Source organism: Cricetulus griseus, chromosome 2 (assembly GCF_003668045.3).
Source record: "Cricetulus griseus strain 17A/GY chromosome 2, alternate assembly CriGri-PICRH-1.0, whole genome shotgun sequence".
In the NCBI taxonomy this organism is placed as follows: Eukaryota; Metazoa; Chordata; class Mammalia; order Rodentia; family Cricetidae; genus Cricetulus; species Cricetulus griseus.
This window is the reverse complement of record NC_048595.1, coordinates 292,666,943-292,690,236: the sequence shown is the minus strand read 5'-3', so window position 1 is coordinate 292,690,236 and position 23,294 is coordinate 292,666,943. Positions and strand designations below refer to the sequence as shown.

The 23,294-nt window shown below is 49.2% G+C and overlaps 1 protein-coding gene across 4 annotated transcripts in view; it reads right to left on the bottom strand.

Annotated features, from left to right (window-relative positions):
• LOC100773612 (ribosomal protein S6 kinase alpha-2) overlaps positions 1 to 23,294 on the bottom strand; it is a 280,709-nt gene that overhangs the window by 51,605 nt on the left and 205,810 nt on the right. For all 4 annotated transcript variants that reach the window (XM_027401140.2, XM_035440447.1, XM_035440448.1 and 1 more), the window contains 7 exons: positions 19,367 to 19,447; positions 17,817 to 17,896; positions 14,749 to 14,855; positions 11,417 to 11,454; positions 10,811 to 10,953; positions 5,335 to 5,405; positions 3,603 to 3,691 (listed from right to left, as the gene is read on the bottom strand). In XM_027401140.2, coding sequence (XP_027256941.1) covers positions 3,603 to 3,691; positions 5,335 to 5,405; positions 10,811 to 10,953; positions 11,417 to 11,454; positions 14,749 to 14,855; positions 17,817 to 17,896; positions 19,367 to 19,447 — 609 coding nt within the window. The remainder of the gene's footprint in view (positions 1 to 3,602; positions 3,692 to 5,334; positions 5,406 to 10,810; positions 10,954 to 11,416; positions 11,455 to 14,748; positions 14,856 to 17,816; positions 17,897 to 19,366; positions 19,448 to 23,294) is intronic.

Here is a 23,294-nt window from a genome sequence, read left to right as displayed (position 1 = left end):
ATGCAGTAAGCACATTTGAAAATCCCTGGTGGGGAAATGTTAACTAAACAAGAGCCCCACTGAGTACAGTCAGGGGCAGCATGGATGGAGCCCCAGCCTCTGCCCTAGCCAGGAACAGACAGTGGGCAGCCCAGCGGGACTCAGACAAACAAACATTTGCTATCATTACCTCTTCTGCTTCACCCCATGATGAGGGAAATGAGGAATGTCACAAGGACTCAGCTGGGTTCCAAACGGACAGCCACTGACCCACATCTCAGATCTTCTCGGAGTGTCTAATATTACCTCTTCCCATCCACTCAGCATCAGCAAATGCTCCCAGGGCATTGATAATCCAGCAGCTCAGGTCCAAGGTGAGCAGACAGCACACCTGCCTTTACCAAGCTTGACTTGCTAGAGCCCCTGGCTGACCCTGGTGTCTGCTAATGAAACCTGACTCCCAGCCTCCTTTGTGCTACTCCAAATACAGCCTGTTTTCCTGCCTTTCCTCTAAGAAAGAAGTGCCAGGAGACCAAGTTCTATCAACAAGAAATGCAGAGAAACTCTGAGGGGACTTTCAGGAAACCTTTCCTGACCAAAGGGACACAAGCACCCACTGTCTCCATCTCTTAGGCTTCCTCTGGCTTCAGTGTGGATGCTATGGCCTGGGGCTACTGGGGCTACTTTGTGATCAGAAGCCAGCCAAGCATGAGAAAACAAAGGCAAGTCACAGAGGACAGAACACTAAGACAGTAGGCGGGAGGATCCAGGCTTTCAGTAACCACACTTCCAGCTGCCAGGCAATGCCTCCACAACCTATATTAGCACAGGGCCTACTGCAAGAGAGGTAAGCAACAAGCAGAAATACGTTGTTGCAGCACGAAACAATTCTCATGGATGCCTCCCTGTTTATAAAAGAAGCAGAGTTCTCTGAACTGCTCTAAAGTACTACCTCAAGCCCTTGACTCAGGGGTGACTGCTGGAGCATGGCGCTCAGTCACATGCAGTGACCTGGTCAGTAAGCAGCAGCTGTCACATCTGTCACATCTGTCACCATCACAGCTGTCACCATCCCCTAACTGCCCCAGGGTCCCACTCAGCATGTCTGTGCTTACACTGGACAGTGTAGGCCACTTAGGATGGGGCATCAAGGTGTGCCCCAGGCTCACAAGAAAGAACATTCAGAAGATGGATGGAAGCAGGGCAGTGCTCTAGACAGGGTTCTGGGGTCCAGAGGTGAGTAGTAGTGATATGTGAAAGCTTTCTCCTGCATTTGGGGGCATCTGGGTGCTACAAACGGATTCAGAAGCAGTGTGTTCTGAAGGGTAGCAGTGTTCAGATACACACTGACCCAGCTCCCCTGGAGACCAAGATGGAATATGTTCAACTTCAAAGCCTACCTGAGCTAAGAGTAGATTCCAGGGGAACTGGGTTATTTAATAAGACCTGTATCAAAAGGAAGACAAGGGTTGAAGGTATGGTAAAATGTTTGCTTAGCATGAGCAATACCCTAGTGTGATCCTCAGCATCTCAAAGGAAATCGGTTCTGAGAGCAAGTGCCCAGCCCTGTGCCCAGGGAGGCTCATCTCAGGGCTGCTCACCAAAGAAAGCCTGCAGGCTGGCCTGGGGCAGCTGCACTTGGCCTGGAGAAAGTGTAGTCAGAGGGCAGGTCTGGGACCAACGGTCACCCAGGCCCTGGGACATCACTGAGCTCCCTGCCTGAGAATGAGTGTCCCATCCTCCATGCCCCACCCTGAAGGGTGTGGGGGTCTTGCTTACATCAGGCCTGAACATCATGGGCCACTGTCCCTGACTACATGTCTGCATTCTTTATCAGGAACCAAGAAACAAAGCAAGGCAAAGCTGGCAGTTCAGAGAACTATGGGGGCCTCAGGCCACACACGCGTGAGCCTTACATTACCCAGTAAGGATGATAACCCACTTGGTCCCATGAGAAGTCACAGTGATTCTTGGCTGAGGTCTCAGGTCCAGTCTGAGATTTGCATAACTATTCCAAGAACAACAACACAGGGACAATCTGGCCCATGGGTTTCCTCCAAATCACGAGTCCAACACACACAGCCCTGTTTGCACATCCCCACCAAGGAGTCCAGTGTGACTCCACACGTTCCTGTGCTGGGGCCTGACATCTCATCACCCCAATGGCATCTTGGGGACCACAGCTGCTTACCTGGGACTTTCACCTTCCTGTTGGTCACCTTGGTGAGCTCCTGCCAGGGAAACTTCGCTGGCCAGTTGGTGAACAGTCCCAAGTCCCAGCTCTGGGACCCAACTGTAAAGTCCCCACTGGGGCAGCCGAGTGAACATGCAACAGCCCATTTCATGATGCCTCACAAGGTTGGCCATGGAGGCTACCACAGTCTCCACGCAGGACGAGCACCCTCTCCTGTGTCACCTGTGCACCCCACTAGGCCTCTCCATGTCAGTCGTGAAGCCACCATTTTCACTAGGGATGTCCCCCTAGACCATGCCTGTGTCTGCGACGGATGGTCACAGGTGAGGAGGGAGGTGCTGCCAAGGGCATCTGGACCAGGACAACTACAGTAGACGCGTCTTTGGCAAGCTCATGAAATGGACTTTTTCTAAAGCAGCTTGGGGGAGGGAATAGCTGTGTGTGACGGGAAGCCTGGATTAGAAGTCGGATGTGAACCTGTTTCATAGTCAGAGTAGCACAGCCACACTCTGTATTCCTTAGACCACACTTACTGTATACAAGCTGCCTCACACGCTAGACGGATGTTCCTAGGAAGTGGGACAATGCTTTTAATAGTAGCTTTACTTTTTTAATAACTGAAAGATTGTAAATTACTACAGAAGTTCCCTGAATTGAAGCTGATACATGAAAGAAGGTAAATAAGGCCTGAGCTTCCTTGGGGCTGAGCCAGGCAAAGAGGAAATCTAATTTTTCTTCTAGAATGAAATATTTCCTGGCTTGCCTCTGAATGACATGTTCCTATCTGTGAGGCTGCAGCCAATGGCCCGTGTTCCTTCTGCTCATCTGTGGGATAAGCCGTAGGCCAGCACGCTGCATACACACGGTCACAGGACCCTTTCCCATCTCTACATCGCAGTGCATCCCAAGGGTTTCCAGGCCAAGAGGTAAACCCTGTATGGCTGGGGGAGGGGGTAGTGCTTGGTTAACACTAGAGTAAGTCTGGGCTCTGTATGAGTTGGGCTTCTTAACTTAACAGGCCATAAGCAGAAGTGACTTTTCAACCATTCTGTCTGTGGTTTATGGAGTTTTTAAAGAAAGAGACAAGAGACCGGAAGAAAGTACAGTGGTTTTGTGTAAAAGTGGAGAATTCAAAACAAAACAAAACAAATATGATACTTGAGAATCTTGTGGCTTTCAGAGAGTTTGATAAGACCTCGTGTCTGTGCAGGTTAGACCACATGTGAGTATTCCCCCTGCTTCGGGGACCCTCTGTTTCCTGTGACCTCAGCAAGGCGAAGCACACCATTCAGTCAGAGTTGGGGCACAGGAAAGAAGTTTTGCATTTTCCCATGAGGGCACAGAATGGTGACCCCCTACATAACTAAGGGTGGTCTAGAGTGTAGCCTCATTACATTCCTGCAGGAGGGTGTGTCGTGGGGACCCTTACCTAGCCGGTTACAGGGGTTCCGCTTGAAGAGGGCCCTCAGCAGGCTCTGTGCCTCCATGCTGAGGAACTGTGGCATACCCAGTTTTGCTCTGCAAGACAGAATGGATGGCAGGTGAGAAGGCAGAGGACAAAGATAAGTGCAGTCTCCGTTCTGCAAGGCTACTCTGCTTGCAAGGAACAGACCCCCAAACACCCGGAACGATAATGCTGGCCCTCTGGCCCGAGGACCCTGTTTTGCCTTAAAACTCTATGAAGACACCAAAGAGCCTCAGCTCATGTGGCTTGTAGCTTGTTGTTGACCAGATTCAAAATCAAAAGTGTGAAATTTTCACACCTGCTACTTAATAATCAATTTAAAACACAGCAAACAGTCAAAGCAGCAACAGTGATTCCCTGAACACCAAAAAAATTTCCAATGGAAATTGCTTTTCAAAACAAAGTTTTCATAACACTATGTTTCTTTAAGCAAGAGAGGGTATTGGTGCTATAGGTTTGGTGAGTTCCTTCCTGGCACCCTGGGAACAGTGGTGCTCTTACCTTCCCTGGCAAGGGAAGCTGTAGAACTATGGAGAATGTCTGAGCAAGAACCATCCCAATGGCCCACAACAGGGATGTTGAACCCTGAAATCTTTGAACCTTACTGAGGACCTGGCACTGAGCGTGAACTGACCCACAGCCCAGACAGGCATGGGGCCATGTGGGTTTGCTGGGGGGACTGCTCCAGATTTCATCAAAAGTCAATCAAGTTCCCATTAAAACCCAGGGAACAGAGGTATTCCCAAAAGAACACAGGGCACAGATATGGGCAGCTGCCCTGTAGTCACCATGGATCAACAGAGGGGTTCCCACAAAAACACAGGGTACAGTTAAGGGCAGCTACCCAATAGTTACCATGGATAAGTGCACACAGGCTCCCTGGTTGCTCTGGAAGAGCCACAGGGGGATTCTGAACAACACAAGGCTTAGTAATGTGTCCTTGCAGTAGAGTTTCCCCCATCCATCTTTTACCCTGTGTATATGGGAGGAAGGTATGCGGCTTGCAAGTATGCTGCTTGCAATGGTTAATGTGTAGCAATATCCTTCTATGCCAGCATTCTGGTGGTGGCCCCAAGGACAGTGCTGACTTCTCCATGGAACCCTTACTGATTTGCGGTTCCCATCTCCCCACTTCTTGCCCTTCTCTGATGCTCATGGCCATCTACGACTTTATGGCAGGTGGCCAAGGGTCAGACAGCGGTCTGACCACCTCTTTTGTGGTCCTGAGAGCACTCCTGCTCTTTAGGTAAGTGAATCTGCAGGAACGTGAAGCTTTCTGCACCCAAATGGTGCCAGCTGCAGTCAGGTTGGGTGCAGGTAACCACACACAGAATCAGCAGAAAGAGTGGGAGCCCTGCACCTGTGCCCTCTCTGAGACTGCCTCAAGTTCTCAAGCCACCCGGAAGATCACCGCTACACCATCTGGAAGCCAGCACCGCACAATCTACGTGAGTTTATCTCTGTCTAAGTCTAGAAGGTCGTCAGAATTCCATAGTGGATCTTCCAGGACAGCCAGGGTTCTCACACACAGCCGACACACACTCCAACCATGGTGATTATGAGAGTGCAGATGTCTCTTGCCAAACACCAAGGCTCCCACTGGAAACCAGCAGCCCACTTCTTCCTCAGCTATAGACACAGAACCCCAAGGCTCTGCTCCGGGGCGCAGTCACGTACTTTGGGTGCCCACACTCACTTGAGGATGAGAGCCATTGTTTCCTTCCTGTCCTTCCCCTGGAATGGCAGGGACCCTGTGAGCATCTCGAACTGTAGAACAAAACAGAGCAGATGAGTTTGTTCCTTCATCTCCAACTCCCATCAGCCAGTGGGACAGCAGCCACAGGGTGAGGCACTGGGGACCCTGGCCTCCAGGTTCCCATTCCAGCTGGAGAGACTCAGGAAGGATGAACACAGTGAATGACTACACTACATGTGGTTTAGGGACTCCCTTTCCCTGGTGGGTGCTGTGGAGAGCTGCAAGAGAGGGGTCAGGAGTATAAGAGGAGGGGCAGGGGAAGGAGGAGGGGCAGGAGGGAGGCTGCTCGCACTGACCCCTGCATGTTTTGTCTATGATGGGAAGGATCCTGGGTATAGCCCATTAATAACATCTAATGGGGACAACATGGCACCAGTAATCTCTCACACCAACTCCCACACAGGAAAACAGCACTGACCAGGAAGGGAGCTGAGATAAGGTGGGGCCCAAGGGCAGCCCTTGCTGACTGTGGGTTTCTTAATCACACAGACAGTGTTGATTCTGTGCTTCAGAGGCTGAGGTCTGGGATCCTACAGTTACCACCACCTCCACTACAATCACCACGACCACCTCTGCCACCACCTCTGCCACGCCCCCAGCATTGCTGTTGTAAGAGAGGTGAAGGCAGCAGCAAACCCCGGTCATACATGAGGTACCAAAGCTCACAGAAATGTGTGAAGGCGCCCACTGTGAGTCCTTCACTGCAATCTACATGAAGAGGCAGCAGCCTGCCTGGAGGGCTTTAATATGACACAGCAAGCCTGCAAGTCTTGATATTTTCACTGCACCTGCCTCTGTCCCTTAACAACTTATGACCCAGTGTCTTTGCTTTGCATTGTGAAAATCCTGGGAGACACAAGTACAAAAACCAAAACAATAAGCCTAAAGCCATCATTTAAAGACACCCACTGCATGGACCTCCTACAGTATAAAACTGTTCATGCTTACTATAAAACTTCTGTAGCATCATGTTATATGTGGATGAGCCAACAGATGTCACCAGCTAGGATCCTACTAACAGAACACATTAGACCAGTGGTTCTCAGCCTGGGGGTCAAATGACCCTTCACAGGGGCTGCATATCAGATAACCCACATACCAGATATTTACACTACAATTCATATCAATAGCAAAATTACAGTTATGAAGTAGCAACAAAATAATTTTTATGGTTGAGCGTCACCACAACATGAGGAACTGTAGTAAAGGTTCGTGGGGGGGGGGAGGGGTCACCACAGCATGAGGAACTGACTGTATTAAAGGTTCATGTGAAGTGTTAGGAAGGTTGAGAACCACTGCACTGGACTGAAATGTACCTAAGGTTCCCAGAACTTCAGGTGTGATAACACATTAACTTTTCTCATTGTTGTGGAAAACAACTGACAGAATCAACTCAAGGAAGGCAGAGCTCAAGGCAGCCACTGGTGTTGGAGGGAAGGAGGGAGGCAGGAGCAGGAAGCGATGCTCACACTGCATGCACAGGCTGGAAGCAGAGAGAGATAGATGGCAATGCTCAGCAGGCTTCTTCCTCTCTCCCTCTCCAGTCTATGGAAGGTGCTGTCTGTATTTGTGAGTGTGTGTGGGGGGATCTTTCCTTCTCAGCTAAGCCTCTCTGGAAATGCCTCACAAACACATCCAGAAGTGTGTCTCCTAGGTAATTCCAAAGTCAGCTGAGGTGACAATGAAGGCTAACCATAGCTGACAGGCTATCAGAGTGAAGCCATAAACTTAGAGAGATCAGGAGGCTACAGTTTTTAATATCTTTATTATTGTTTGACAGTTTTAAACATTTACATAATGAATTTTAGTCATTTCACTTCCCACATAAATAAGTCACAAGGGTGGGAGTGAGACTCGTTGGAAAGGAAGGTTTCAGTGGAAGAGGAATGAGGTGGATGGCTACAGTTTATCATCGACCTTCTTTCTGTAAACCAACTTTTAAATGGGTTGAACAAGCCCCTGACAGTTCAGGTAGCTGAAGCTCACCCTGTCACACTGAACTTGATGCTGCTCTGGCATGGTGATTTAACAAAAGTGCACAGGATGTCAGGCTGCAGGCAATGACAAATGTATACATAGGAAAAAGCAAGAGCAGCAGAGTCCAGATGAGAGGTTAAAAATAGACAAACATAATTAAAATGAAAGGCTGGGTGCTCTGACTAGGAGATGAGCAGCTCATCTGATAAATAGGATGAGCATTCATAAGTTGATTATAGAAATTACCATCTCAAAATAGGCTGCCACTGAGGGGAACTCTTGCTGCCTGATTCTTCCTTTGAGTCTATTCATAGCACTCATGAAGTCCCATTTCCAAGAAAGAGCCTGTGACTGTGTGGAACGGGAAGGGTACTTCCCACCTGTGGCTGCTTAATCCTCGCTACAGGATTGGAGCCCACCTCTGTGTCTGTGTGCCATGGTGCTGAGTGGTGCCCAGAGCAATGGGTGGCAACATTTGCTTAGTGATTTCTTTCTGGCTTTCAGTGGTGGCTGTAACAACCAGAGTCCACGCTCTCTGCTCATTTCTCCCCACTCCCTCTCTCCCTTCATGCCATCCAACAACTCAGCCACCAGGAGGACTGTCCTCTATGCACAAGAACCTGGACCATAGTGGCTTCTGGTGGGTACATGTGGCAGCCACTACAGTAGCAGTAGCAGGAGCTAGCTCCCTGCCTCAGCTTTTCAAACCCTGGGAGACAGGAAGACCCAGGCAGGGCAAAGATCACGGGGCATGTTGCGTGGTGGGGCCACTGTATTCCCATTGTCCTTGGGAAGTAGACTCAAGAGTGTAGAGCTGCTGTGCCAGGGCGTCTGGGGCAGGTGACACAGCATCTGAGTTGGGGGAAGTTGGCAAGCGTTACCCGTGATAGAAGAGAGATGTAGTGTACCAGAATGCCAAGGAGCTACAGAGAGGGAGCCAGGGACAGTTTGGGGTCAGTAAAGGTACCCAGAGGTAGTTCTTGCCCAGGACTATATGGGAAACCTGTCTGGGAGGACATAATATTGGGATCTAGCCGGGCCCCCTGTCCTTAGCCCCATATCAGCTGCCCTGCCAGACAGCACAGGAGTTCATGACCTCCTTCACAAGACCAAGGATTATCTGCAGCACTGCTGTGCAGACCGTTTGCAACAACAGCTGCCTGAGATGAGGGGAAGCCTGGACATATAGCAGGGCCAGCCTGCTCCTGAAGGGGCTTGAGTTTCCAGGAGTGTGGGGCTGCAAGGGCAGGCCCACTCCTCACCTATAGCCCAGAATCAGCAAAGGAGATTCCAGAATTTTCAGTAAAGCCTGTAGGAAGGGAAGGGAGAAGGACTTCAAGGGAGGAGCATCGCCCCCACCCCCTTTTTCCTACCAGCAAGCACCTATCATCCTGCCACAACAGTGGTTCTCAACCTATGGGTCGCAACCCCCATAGGGGTCTCATATCAGATATTTACATAGGTATTCATAAGAGCAGAAAAATTACAGTTACAAAGTAGCAACAAAACAATTTTATGAGTAGGGGTCACCACAACGTGAGAAACTGTAGTAAAGTGTTGCAGCCTTAGTTAGGTTGAGAACCACTGTGCCAGGGGATCCAAAGAAAATGGTGCTTGCATGCAAGCATAGCTGTCTGTGCATACATCACCTTGAAGAGAGCAAAGTTAACTGTCTCTTTAGCATATGTGACAATCAGTAGGGGAAGACACTTTGAGACAACCCTGGGACCATAGGGCTTGGCTGGGGCCCTTTAGAAGAGCACTGTATTCTAGCTGCTACCTCAAGGGTCTGAATAATTGTTATTATTGCCACCCTTGTGATATTCATCCCTCATGTTGCACGGCTCACACACATGAGTGTAAGCCTATGGCAGGTGGCAGGCTTCCCCACCCCTCAGGGTGCTGCTTCCCTTCCTCTGCAGCCACTCCCCAGTTTCTTCAAGGTGGACAGTACCTCCTGGGATCTCACGGAGCAAAATGTATGACATTCTTTAAAAGAGGCAGAAGCCATGGAGCCTTGAATCTCAGGGTATCACAGCCGAGAGCTCCAGCCTAAGGTGCAAGGGAGGCGGACTGATGATGGTCCTCTCTCCATTCTCTCACGGGATGCAGCATACTGTGATGTTCCATGACCAACCAGCTTTAGTTGAGATCTGATAGGGAAGGGTATGTATGGTTCTGCCGCCAGGAATCTGTAAGCATCTCTTACTGTGAGTTAAACCCTCTCCCCAGCTGGCTGGTGGGAAGGGCTCCCAGAAATTAGCAGCTTTACACAGCTAGAATGTCTCAGCCTTGGGGCTAACCAAGGACCCAAGCATTGATGACCATGACTCCTTGAGGCTTGAAGACATCCCGAGGGGGAATCAGAGCCAGGGCTGTGGATCCCTGATTGGGAATGTCCTTCTGTATATGTTTCTCTTATTGATTGATGAATAAAACACTGTTTGGCCAATAGAGACAGGAAGATAGGCGGGACTAAGAGATGAGGAGAATTCTGGGAAAGGTAGGCAGAGAGAGAATGCAACAAGATGCTATGTAGCCGCCAAAGGAGAAACAGGTCCGGACATTTTCCGGTAAGCCAAGACCACGTGAAAATACCTAGATTAGTAGTTATGGGTGAATAATTAAGAGTGAGCTAGCCAGTAAGAAGCCCTAGCCATCGGCCAACAGTTTTATAATTAATACAGCGTCTGTGTGCTGATTTGGGGCTGAAGGGCAGTGGGACCTGTTGGAAAAAGAAAAACTCCAGCAACAGGTCCCATCGGGTGGAGGATGACAGGTGGCCATTTCTATGAAAGGGGTATATCTGGATACGCAGGACCATGTTGAACACTGTCTGAGCTCTTCTCACACATCTACTGAGGGTCTCACAGTCTCAGCATCTTCTGTTGTTAAATGTTCAAACTAAAGGGATGTTGGGAAATGCCCTGACCCTGACTGCCATTGGTGTTAGATTCCAGAGCAACAGAATCTGCCTACAGGGAGATGTGAGGGGTCAATGAGCATGGTGTCCTGATGGAGTGTGAGGAGGAGGAAGGGAAGAAGCATTGCCCAAATTGGAAAATGGGTAGCAGCATTTCTAGATGCAAATATCAAACTGGCTAGCTCCACGAACACTTTAGTGCATGTCAAATTTTACAACTAAGCAATAGGATTTCATCTGAAATGGAGAGGTACGTTTCACAGAGAAGTTCCTGCCTGTCTTCACATTCCTGTTAAGTCCATGGTGCTAAGTATGATGAGGAAGGCTTGGTCTCATCTGAATCCCACTTCCATCAGAGAAGGCTGCTCTCAAATTCACCACTCTTCCCAAGCAGGTAAGAGACAGGGCCAGGACCTTTCAAGCCCTGATTCCTCTCCAGCTTCCTGTGTCTCTGGATAGAGAAATACAGTTGGGGGACAGCACCCTTACAGAGGACACCAGGGGACAAATCCTTACCATGAGCACACCAAAAGACCACCAGTCAGCACTCTGCGTGTGTCCCCGCCGGTTCACCACCTCGGGCGCCATGTATTCGATAGTCCCACAGAATGAATAGGCTCTCTTGTCATGGTCGATGGCCTCCTTGCTCAAGCCAAAATCTAAACATAAGCAGAGCACACAGCATTGCCTGAACCTCTGAGCTTCAGTCCTGTGTCTATGTGGACAGGTCTGGATGCACTCTCCCAGAGACTACAGGGTCTCAGTACATTGCATTTTTCAGGCTTAATGTGCTTCCAGATGGCAAGTTTCCGAGGCTAAGAGCTACAAAGAGGGGGATTTTTATTTATTTTTTTATATAGAGCTTTGAATTCCCATTCTCTCCCTCCCTTCCCCACACCATGTGCCTTGTCACAGTAGCAAGGAGTTTACTTCTTGGTAGTGAGTATGAATTCCCAGAGAGCCTTTCCCACATATCATCATGCAGTGACTGCAGGCTGAGGGGCACCAAAACTTCAGCCAGGTCAGAGATGAGACAAGAGGCTCTTATGATGTGGCCTGCAAATTTATCAGGCCTGATAAGTGATGAAGGGAGATAAGGCTGTGCATTTTTTTTTAACCAACCTGTGATCTTAATATGTCCCTCTTCATCCAGAAGGATACTAGAAGAAAGGGAAAGAAAACATTTTAGAGAGGAAAAAAAGAGAGCTCACAGTCCCCTGACACACAGACTCAGAGAAAAGTCCCATGGAGCTGAGATGTCCTTGCCCAATGCCTGGGCTTCAGACATGGCTGCATTCTGGATAGATTTTCTTGTGTCAGTCTTGTGTCCAAAAGCCTGGACCAGCTCAGGATGGGACAGAAGGGTGTGGTCATGAGCCTGGGGAGAAGGGAACCAAGAAGCCTGGTCAGGAGCCTGGGGGAGGAAACCAAGGAGCCTGGTCAGGAGCCTGGGGGAGGAAACCAAGGAGCCTGGTCAGGAGCCTGCAGGGCTGCACATTCCTTAGTCATCAGACTGGAATCCTTGGGCCCCTTCCAAATACAGAAGAGTCAGTTCTTGGACTGCTCTGGCCCACAGACACCCACAGCCTCTGCAGAATTTCCTGGTCCTGGGAGGCTTTCTTCTCAGAATCTCAGACTCTCTCGGGGATGGCCCCAGCTCTTGCAACCAATCCTGGCCTCTGGTGAGGGCCTTGCACAGCTGGTGTTCAGCAAAAGGGATTCTGGGCTGCCCAAGGCTTCATCCTGCAGAACCTGGGGCCAGGCTGGCAGCAGCACCAGAGTCCTTGGGCTCCTGGCCTGTTTTCCAGGGAGCCTTCACATCCTTTGCTTTGCTCTTCCTCGATAGCTATCCTGAAGATGTACAGAATGTCCCATCCCTGATGGGGAATGTACTGTGTTTAACTTATTGATTGTTAAATAAAATACTGTTTGGCCAATGAGACAGGAGGTTAGACAGGACTAGGAGTCAAAGAGAATTCTGGGAAATGTAGTAGAGAAGTGCTGATCCAGGCAGGAAGTGACATAGCAAGGAGACTTATATTTAAGCGAAGGAGAAACAGGAAGGGTCTCTTTTCCCCTCCGCGTCTGCTCCAGCGGCACAATGTGATCCACCAGCAAGGAGGGATGCCAATAAGGCGTCCGATAAGATAAGTCTTATAAAATATATAGATTTAAGATAATTAAGCCTGAGCTAATAGATGAGGAATCCTAGTCATTGGCCAAGCAGCTTTGAACCTAATACAAGTTTCTGTGTATTCATTTGGGCCTAACTCGGGCGGGCGGCTGGCATAAAGCACACACGTGGCAGTGAGGCTCAGGTGGCTTTTGGTGGAAAGATTTATCGTAACACATCCCATGAGAGAGTGAAGATGGAACATTACCCGCTCCTCTCCCTTGACCTTTGGCTGAGTGGCTCTGATACCCTGAGACACAGGGCTCCAGCATTTCTACCTGTCTTTAGGACTGCCATAAATTCTGCTCCATGGGATCCCAGGAGGTACCACCCACCCTAAAGAATGGGAAAGTGGCTGGGGAGGAAGGAAACAATACCCCAAGGGGCCGAGAAGCCTGCCACAAGTCGAGGTTTCCATTCATATAAGGCCCTGAGCTTCACATCATATGGAATGGTGGTTTGCCAGTCTAGGTGGGGCGGGAGTGAGCTGTGCAGAGTGTAGCTGGGATAGTCACAGCTCAGCAGACTGTGACAGGAGTAGTGAGGGTACCTGACACTTGAACTTGCTATGGTCACTTAGCTGTGCCCTCAGCCACACATAAACGGTAGATATTATTCTCTGTGTATCAACAACATTAAAACTATCTGCCACATGGTTAAAGAATAGCCAGTGTTTTGTGGAAACGGTTGTAGGATATTAATTAAGATGACAAGTTATAATTAGAAAGGAAAATGTTTCCTCTTTGCTTCTCAGTCATACTGAATCTTTGCCCGGAATTAAGCGACTTTCAAGATTCGTTCCCAAATAGTTGTAATTGGACCACAAAATCTTTGTCTTTATCCTGTAATTAAATGTTACTATGTTCAGCTTCCAGAACCATCTCAGCCTGTACAAGTGAGTGGGAGCCAGAGTCTCGATGCCCAGAGTTGCTCCGAGCACACAGAACTCTCCTGTGGGGGACACTGCAGTAGAGACAGATTTAATAGGCTCATGAACTCCAGGTCAATTAATGTGAGGTAAACTTGTGATAAGTTTGCATGAGCCCTGGGAACAAGCCAGGCTCGGCGATCACCTCCTAGGTGGTGATCAGTGGGTGAAGGGGAGTCATCATATCAAACCTGCTCTGAGGTGTCTTTCTGGCCTCCTGCTCTTGCCCATGGAGGGGTCAGATATAGGTCACAAGTTCCCATTCCCTGTGGGCTCCTGAGGATGGGCCCTTAGGGTCACTTGTACTTAGATTCATAGGACCAGCCAGTGGGCACTCTGGTGACTGTGATCTGGTGACTGGTGGTTAGTCAGAGCTACACACTGCACACACAAACAGGTGCTTCACTAAACCCAGACAACAACCACATCCTCAGGGAGGCAGCTGTCTTTATCTCAGGGTAGTGCAAGTGGAAGAGAAAGGAGAAGCAGGGTAACAGCCATCCTGGCCAGGTGACAGCTTGACCGCTGGCTTAGAGTTGTCCTGGTGGGATGCCTCCTTTGGAGACAAGTGTGGCTGAGGTCTCAGGGGTGCTATGACTCAGCCAGGACACTGTATGATTGGTCAGAGGAACCTAAAGCACCACCTATGAAGTCCTTTCTTGGATGTGTGAGTGTCTGGGTCAGTTCTGCCACTCACAGCCACACATGAAGAAAATTGGAGCCCTGAGTCCCATGACTTTGCAGGGAAGTTCCTGTTTCCATTTAGACTCAATTAACAAACTAATGAAAACATTACAGATTCTCATCCCCAAATACACACTGACCTGGGGACCCCGTGGCTACTGTCCCTCAGCTGATCCCTCAAGAGAACTAATCTGACACATCTCCTAGTTAGCCATCTCAGAAGAGCTAACTGACCATAGTCCTGGAACTCAGGGCAGTAGCTGGAAGGCATCCATGCCTGAGTGACAACAGAAGGAAGGAGAGGGAGAGGCTAGTGATGGAGACAGATGTCTTGGTGGCAAAAGTTTCTGGAAAGGGGAGGGGTACGTGCAGTCAGTTTCGGGCCCCACCTGCCCAGCCATCTTTGCATGTTGAAGAACGGATGTGGCCTGGCCTCCCACAGTGGGCACTTGTACCATGATCAACAAAGGCCCGCACTGGCTGAGCACCTACGTAGGGTAAGGAGGTGGCATCGGCTTAGCCTTCTTGGAACTTCAGCACAGGACCCTCCCCCTCGACACTGTGCCCAGCCCACTACTGAAGTGGACTTGGGAACAAATCCTAGGTAACAGCCACTGACGTGGGCTGGCAGCAGATGCCCAAGTAGGTTGTGAACGCCTTTCTTCTTACTTCTCTGGCTTCAGATCCCTGTAGATGATCCCCAGGCCGTGAAGGTGGTCCAGAGCCAGGGCCAACTCAGCCAGGTAGAACTTGACATCCTCCTCAGTGAACATGACCTAGAGGGGACAGGACCTAGGTTCAGCTCATCCCATGACTGCTTGTCTCAAAGCACTCCTCAGAAAAACCAGGGCTGTCCCAGAACACGCATGTAGAGAATCTGGCTCTCTGACAACACGTTCCTGCCACTCCCAATGCAGGAGGGTTCTCGAAGTTGCAGGGTGTGTTCTGAGGGAGATAATTTGGTCAGCCTCGTGAGCACAACCTCAGCCTGCCCTTAACCTGCAAACTGCTCAGGCTGCAGTGCAACTGAGGGCTCCCATCTTGGTCAGGAATGCTCTGGTGTGAATTCATGATGGGTGTTGCAATTCAAGTAACCAAAGCACATTGTGGAAGTTGAAAGATTATAGAAAATGTGTCTCCAGTTTTACTTCTCTCCCTCCCCTCTTCTGTCTTTCCCTGGGCTGGTGTGTAAACTGGCAACCTAACCACCTTCCCTCTGCACAGAGGGTCGGACTCTGCCAAATACAATGTGTTGGTTGGAGACAGGCCTGTGATTGCTGGGGTTGGTGCTGCATTCCAGGCCAGTTAGAGTATCCGGATGCCTTGGAGCCAGTGGCCTTCAGAACACTGGCTCACAGCACTTTGTCCTGTCCTGCTCATGCTTTGTACTTATATCAACAGGAGGGTGAATCCTTACATGTTCTAGCATATATGCTTGTGTATGCATATGCATGTGTTTTAACGTATGTGCATAGAGGCCAGAGGTTCATCTCAGGTGTCTTCCTTGGTCACTCTCCACCTTATTTTTTGAGATAGGAAATCTCACCAAACCCGGAGCTCACCAATTCAGCTAGGCTGGCTGGCCCTTCAATGCCATGATTTCATACCTGGAACGGCTGTGCAGTTCTGAGAGCACAGGAATGTGTTGCTGACCCAGATTTTTGGGATGGGTGGTAGAGCCCCTAACTCAGCTCCTTATGCTTGCACAGGAAGTGCTTCATTCACAGGGCCATCTCCCCAGCACCCTCACATTTACCACTTTCACATTTACCATGACACATCCGTGTTGAAGAGACTGTAGTCCGTATTATCATTGGATTTTCTTTGAAAGCAGACACACACACACACAAACACACACACACACACACACACAAACACACACACAAACACACACACACACACACACACACACACACACACACACACACACACACACACACACACATGCAAACTGAATGTGGCATGAGACCAGAGCTAAAATGAGTGAATTATGGGACTGTGTGGTGAATGTCACCAGCCAAGCAAACCGGACTCTCAGTTCCTAGTAAGGACACCTGCCTTAGGTCCTGCAAAGTGTCAGCTGGTAACCCTAGGAGCTGGCCCTACACTATGGACCCTCTCCAACTCCCAGCACCCCTCTACCTCTATTCTATTTCTTCTGTGTGACCAGCACCTCTCCTCTTGCCTGTTTCTTTTCTGGAAGTGCTGGCACTGGCTAATGCATCCACTAGGTTTTGCACAGTCAAATCCTACCACGTGCCAAGTTTCCCTTTATTACTGGATGCATACAATACACAGAGAGTCATTATCTTTTTCTGCTTTCCTAGATCTCAGGTACATCTTGTATAGTTCCCAAATCCTTTATTAATGCACTGCACACAGGTGAGTCCTTGAAAGCAGTCATGGTGGCCACACACAGCATGCCATTGTCCAGTGCTCTGCAGAAGGAGAGAATGCCAGGAAAGGGCTTTTCATGCTACCAACTCCCCAAGAACCTGTGTGCCCAGATGTGGCCACTTTATCCCTCTGCACTAATCTCACATGTCCCGCTGTGAGAGTTACGGGGCTTTTTCCAATCATTGTCTTTTGGTCAAGAAGCCCAGCTACAGGCTTTCTCACCAGATTCTGAGCAAAAGAAGACTGCAGATTGGGTTCCCTGAGCTAAGAGGAGTAGAGGATCCCATCACCAGAGGCCAGAATTTCTCCTCCATGTGCCACTGCTCCAGGGACCTCCAGGAAATGAAGGGAGAACAGCCTGCAGCCTCTGGGAGCCCTTTCCTGCCTGGCCACAAGCTCTATCTTGATTTGCTATTTGTCTGGAGTTTTAAGCAAGGCACGCCTACTGAAAACCTGGGAAGGTGGAGGGAAGGGGGGCGATTTGAGAGCCACTGTCACAGGCAAATCAAGATCACTCTGTTGAGAAAATGTGAGGAGCATTCCCCCAGCATGCTGCTAGACCTCTTATTCTTTGTACTGAGCCTTACAGAATCATTCAAATGAGAAGACAAGAATGCTGTTGCTATGGACAGAATACTGGATTTCCCCCATCCCACAAAGCTAGCTCAATGCTCATGACTTGAGAGACACAGCGCCTTCACCTTGCAATTCTGGAGAGTTCTTACTTGAAGTGTTGCTACGAAAAATTAACTCTTTAATTAGAAGTCAATGAGGCTCATCCAGTGAACAAAGACCCGACAAGATGATGTTCCTAAACACAAACCCACAGGGACACTGCTCACACAGCATTAACTGTGCCTTCAAGGATGGGAAGTGAGATGCCATCAAATGCAACAATCCTCAAATGTTATCATGAACTTTGTTCACTTCTTCTACCTAGGACAGGGGCTATGGACAGAGGACAATGCTTTGAGGCATAGTCATACAATGTACGGGAGGATCCTGTTTGCATGGGAGGCACACACTTAGAAGGCTGTTGATGCAGCTGTGCAGATCCTACCCTGTGGCTCAGCGGATAGTGAAGTTAAAATCCTGTTTCAGTTTCCTGAATGCTGGGGTCATGGGTGTATGTAACCATGACTGGTACACACATTTACCACACATTCATAAGATTTCGTATATCAAACACTTCCCATCACACAGAGCAAACACCACACACCACACATCCTGTACTGCATCATGCATCACACACATGACACCCCACATGACCATCTCCCTTAATGCTCTTTCCTTCCTATTTCCCTAGAAACAATGTCACCAAGGGCTGTAGAGTCACTTACCTCTTTGGAAAGCCTGGTAAAGAGGTCCCCTCCCCGAAGGAAATCCAGAATCAGATAGAGCTTGCCTTCAGTCTGAAAGGCTGTGGGAGGAGATACAGTTGAGCACTTCACAGGCAAACATTGTTCCCTCTGACCATTGAATCTCTGTTCTCCCAAAGCCCAGTGTTGATAGTCAGCCCAGTATCAGGGAGGGTCTGTCAGCATTGGCAGCCAGGTCAGTGTCAGGGAAGGTCATCAGTCATGATGATCAGGCCACCATCAGTAAGCAACCATCATTTGGCATCAGGTTTTATACACCGGACACCAGGCCGGGGTACAGGCCAGAGGGTGCTCTTATTTCTGTGTATTGATTTTTTTCCCATTTTCTAAAAGTTCCAGGACCATTATGAATGCCAGCATTTAGCTGGAAGACCCTTAGTTGGGGCTATGTGTACTGCAGTGTGTACAGTGTGGGCCTTGAGGGGTAGTGGAAAACAGAAGGAATGCAGAACATCTGTTGAAAAGTCTGTATAAGATACCCAGTTTTTAACTTCCTTGTGCAAACAGCCTGACCCCCAGCACACACCCTGGAACTGGATGATCCTGAGGAGATGAGCATGGCCTGAGAAGGGATGACATGCAAATTTGAGAAGCATTCTGTTTTTTAAATAAAGGGCTTAATCAGTTTTAAAAAAATGAAACACTCCAGATGGCAACTCCAGGCTTTGGTCTGACCACAGTCCAGCAGCAGCTGGGGCAGGGCAGGAGAGAGGGAGAGTCAGGCTTTCCTGCCTTACTGCTGCTTCCAGTGGAGGGAGGTGAGGCTCTAACCATGGCTGCCATGGCTGCGAAGGCTGAGGGTCCCACCTGGCCCTTCAGGCCACAGAGGAGCCAACTTTTGTTCTTTCTGAAGGGCATACCATGTGGCTCAAGACAGGCCTGAACTGTTCTCTTGATCTCTGAAAGTCTCCCTATCCCACCCAGGTGCACTCATGCCTTCACTTCCTGTTTATAGGGACCCCTGGTCCTTTTCCATCCTCTATTCACATGAATTCCTTAACAAGGAAAGCACTGTGGGGTACATGACTGAGAAGCCACCATTATGGATTCCGTCTCCTCCTCTGATGAGACACAAAGGCAGAGAACTGGTGTTGTGTAGAAAGGTAGGTCTGTGAATACTTGTTCTGAGCCTCAAGAGCCCCAAACAATAGCCTTCCCTGAGTGGCAGTCTGAAGGTTCACTGCACTGTTCTCCCTTTTGTCACTCCCCATCATGTCTCACCCCAACCTAGGTGGAGACCCTTGTGCCAGATTGGCCGTGGTGATGTCTCCATGATGGGCAGCCCCATCTCACACAGTCTCTGGGATGAAGAAGGGCATCTTGCTCTTTTAGGAAGAACAAACAGGAAAGAGACTGAATGGGGATTTTAGAGACCTTAGTCTCCACACAGGACAGGAGTCTGACACAGTGAGGATCCTCTGCTTTTGGACCAATTGTTATTATCTCAGTTTCCTCTGATTGAAGATGTCACCCAGGTCCCCCTCAAAGCTCGTCACATTTGCTGCACTTACCATAATGCAGCTTGACAATGAAAGGGTGATTCACTTCTGCCAGGATGTCTCTCTCCATCTTAGATCTGACCCGGTCCCGCACTGCACAACAAAAACAAAAGGCTTTCATTTCAGAACGTGGGAGGAGAGTTGGAGGCTCAGATACATAACAGTAGATGAGCCAGTTCACAAATGGTCACTCTCACCCTCACCTAGATCTAAGGAATGAATGCATATATTTTGACATATTTGCTTCCTTGTTTCCAGCTCTTACTCTTTTACCAGAAACATTGAAGACATATTGTAGACACCGTGACACTTCCCTCATAGGACAATCTACTTGTGCACCTTAGGAATAAGATCTGCTTCTCACTGACTCTACTGTCTGTCATTGGGTGGGTCTCTGGCCTCCAGTCCATGCTTATCACCCCCTACCATTGCAGCTTACTTCCTCAGCCTTGGGCCTCATCAAGGGCTGTTTTCTTATTATGTCGGTGGCTAAACTGCTTATCTGTTTTGCATCCAGAAGAGAATAATTCATGCCTTCCTCCTGCCCTCGACTTTTTAGTAAGTCCAGGCCAGCTTTCTTATAGAATTGTCTACATCGAGGTCTGTCTGACTGGAGCTCAGCTGGTTCCTCTAACTTGTACACCTCATGGATTGAGGTTAGGTGTTGGAGTCTCTGCAGGACTGCAGCTGGACACTTTTGGTGAGCAGGTGAGGCCTCTACCTTAACCTTCTGGGATCAGGAAGAGCCGTGAGGCTGACCTCCAACTAATGCTGAATGAGTGAGTGGAGGAGCTGGCGGGGACACACTCTCCAGTGTCGAGATCTGTTAGCCCTCTCTAAGGGAGTGACACTTAGGCACACAATGGCCTGCGCACTTCCTAACTTTCATTCAGTGGTGTTAGTATTCATTTGGGATCCTTGCTGAATCATTCCAAGTTACAAAGTGGCACTTTTTCCATTTCTGATACAAGAAGAAATTAGAGGACAATTGTGTCTCTGTCCACCAAGGTGACTGTGGACAGTCCTTGGGGAAGGGTTTCTTTAATAACATTTTAAGTGTGTACATTACACTCCACAGAGGTAGAGGGGTGTGTGTGTGTGTGTGTGTGTGTGTGTGTGTGTGTGTGTGTTACAATATTCTTTTCAGTGTTCATACTTCCTCACATTCAGCCATCTGGAATACAGACATAATTAGTTTTGAGGAAAAACAAATGAACAAAAAAGAGCCTAACAACCACTTGAGAATAAGAACAATGCTAAGACCCCACAGGCTAACTGGCATGCCCAGGAGGCACCACCCAAGTGACCTCATATGACCTCCGTGAGCAAGGGCTGAACATCCAGAATGCCCATCGTGACAAGTGCATCATAATAAATTGCTCATCACTATTTAGAGTGGTAATGTACACACTTAAAATGTTATTAAAGAAACCCTTCCCCAAGGATGGTGTAATGACAATAAAATGCAATATGACCAATGCCGGTGGATGTGGAGAAACTGGAACTCACATGTGTTTCTAGGAATGCAACACGGTGCAGCCAATGTGGAGCGGTCAAGCACAGAGTAACCATGCAACCTAGCAGCTCTGTTCCTAAGTATCTAACCAAAAGATCTGAAGGCAGCGACTTGATGGTCACATCAGCACTAGCAACAGCCATCAGTGAAAGCAACCATGTCCATCAAGAGACAAGCAGACAAGATGTGGTGCACACACACAACAGAGTAGTACTCTGCCCTCAGGAGAACAGCAATTTTGACATGAACCATGACACAGGTTAATCTCAGAGACACTGTGTTGAATGGACTGGGCCTAAGTGTAAAGGACTCCACCTATAATGACTTAGAAGAGGCAAATTCTCACAGTCAGAAGGGAGAGTGGGGGTTACGAGGGCTGGAGAAATGGAGGATCAGGAAACTGCTGTCTAAGGGGCCAGAGCTTCTTCTGGAATGACGAAAGGCCTGGGGTTGTGAGTCTCCTGGAGATGACTAAAATGGTAACGCCACACTTGGTGTGTCTGGCACAGTTAAGAGAAGGTAGCCTTTCCTTATGGTTCTAATGACAGTCCCCTCTACTCTGCTCTATTAACTTTCATTTCAACCTTTGCATCAAGGCATTCAAGCCTTCTGGCACCCACCCTTGCATTTGTGCTGACAGCTACTTGATCTGCTGTTCTGTGAGCACTGTGCAGTGGTTGGTGGTGACTGCAGAGCTGGCTGCCTGATATCCACCCTGGCTGGCCCTGTCAGGGTCAGCATTAGTGTGGGCCACTCTCTGCTACTGCTTCCTTGGGGAAAAGGGGTTAATATCTCTCCCACCTTATCTGGAGCAACAGGTGAAGACTCATATGAAATATCACAAATGAAATATCAGCCTGAGTCTGAGTGTCCTCAACTGTCCTTTGGTGGCCTTGCAATTGCACTTTGGGATTTCATGGACTTCTCTCCTTTTTACCTGGCACACTACTCTTTTTGCTCATGTGTCATAGCAGCTCCTGTCACTGCAGCAGCCTGTGACATCCCTTGGAGGGGAAAGGGCAGTGAATAGGCATCCAGGAGGTGGCAGAGTGACAGAGCTGTGGGAACTCCAGAATTGCTGCCCTGTGTCCCGTGCGGCTCCACACTCTAAGCCTTACCCACAGGATGATGGAACTGGGGACAGTACGGATAGCAGAGTGGGCATGGGCACAGGTCTTCTTAGGCTTTGTGTAAGCTGGACGGCTGGGTGATGAAGCTTGAGTCTTACTTCCTGCTCATGGGCTTTTCTCCCTCCCACTTCTTCCCTGCCTACTCCCGTTCCATCACCATTTCTCTGTGCCAGCATCAAGCATCTGAGGCTCTGCCTGCTAGAAGTGGCTAGTAGAAAGACACCCTGAAGAGGGTGGGGGTACTGTTGGCAGGAAGCCTGTGTGTGCAGAGGGAAGTGGAGGGACAGAACTGCATGTCAGGAGGCTACAGAGGTCCTGCACACTGTGCTGAGCAGCCCGGGTGCGGCAGAGAGCTTGCAGTGATACAGGGCCAGCAAGCACTGGCATGAGGTGCATGAGAACCCAGGGAGGAGGCAGGAGGACATACATGTGGCACAGACCCATGGCTGGACCTGACTGAAATGCCTGTGGGGAATGAGAGAGCAGAGGTAATTATAAGAGGCTGTGCCCACAGTCCCAGAAGGACTGAGCTAGCACGAAGAGGAAAATCACAGAACCGAGACCATGCAAGTCCCACAATAAGTGTGTACTAGCTGGAGCTGGCCCTCTGACCTGGATGTTGACAAATTAACTTGAAGAGAAGTCACAGGGTCAAGAGGAGGCCATGTGCAGCCCTTCTGGGTGAAATGCTGGAGCCACACAGTGGCTGGCAGGAGCCTGAGCTACAGCTTTGCTGGCAATGCAGGTGTAAGGGCCCTGTCCCACACAGGGTTTAGCTTGGGGCAATGCCTCAATGTCCTTGAGCCCACTCAGTTTGAAAAAAGAACAGTGCTCAGCCACCTAGCTCCACCTTTTGAAGGTTTAATTCATGATAGAATATGGCCTATGAGCCACAGAGTTCCTAGACAGTTGGGAGTCAAAACATTTTGCAGATAATTACCCGCTGTCCAAGAAGAGAAGAAACCCATAGATAATCAAGGTGACCACCTGAGCTGCCTGACCGGGCACAATTCCTCTTTGCTTCGGCTCACTGAACTATCTCAATGACATGATGGTTAAAGTCGCTCCTTCCAGAAGCTCTTCTCTCTCTTGGGGTCACACTTTGCAGATGCTGAAGATAGTGGGCACTGAGTAGGTTTGCATATCTATATGTCAGGATGTGCAGCTCTGCCAACAACACACGATGGGCTGACTCCATGGTATATAGGCAGGTAGGCCAACAACCAATCAGAGCCTTCCACAAGGAAGGTGTTGCTTCATTGGAACAGTAGGGCTGAGGTCCTATTTGGCAGGG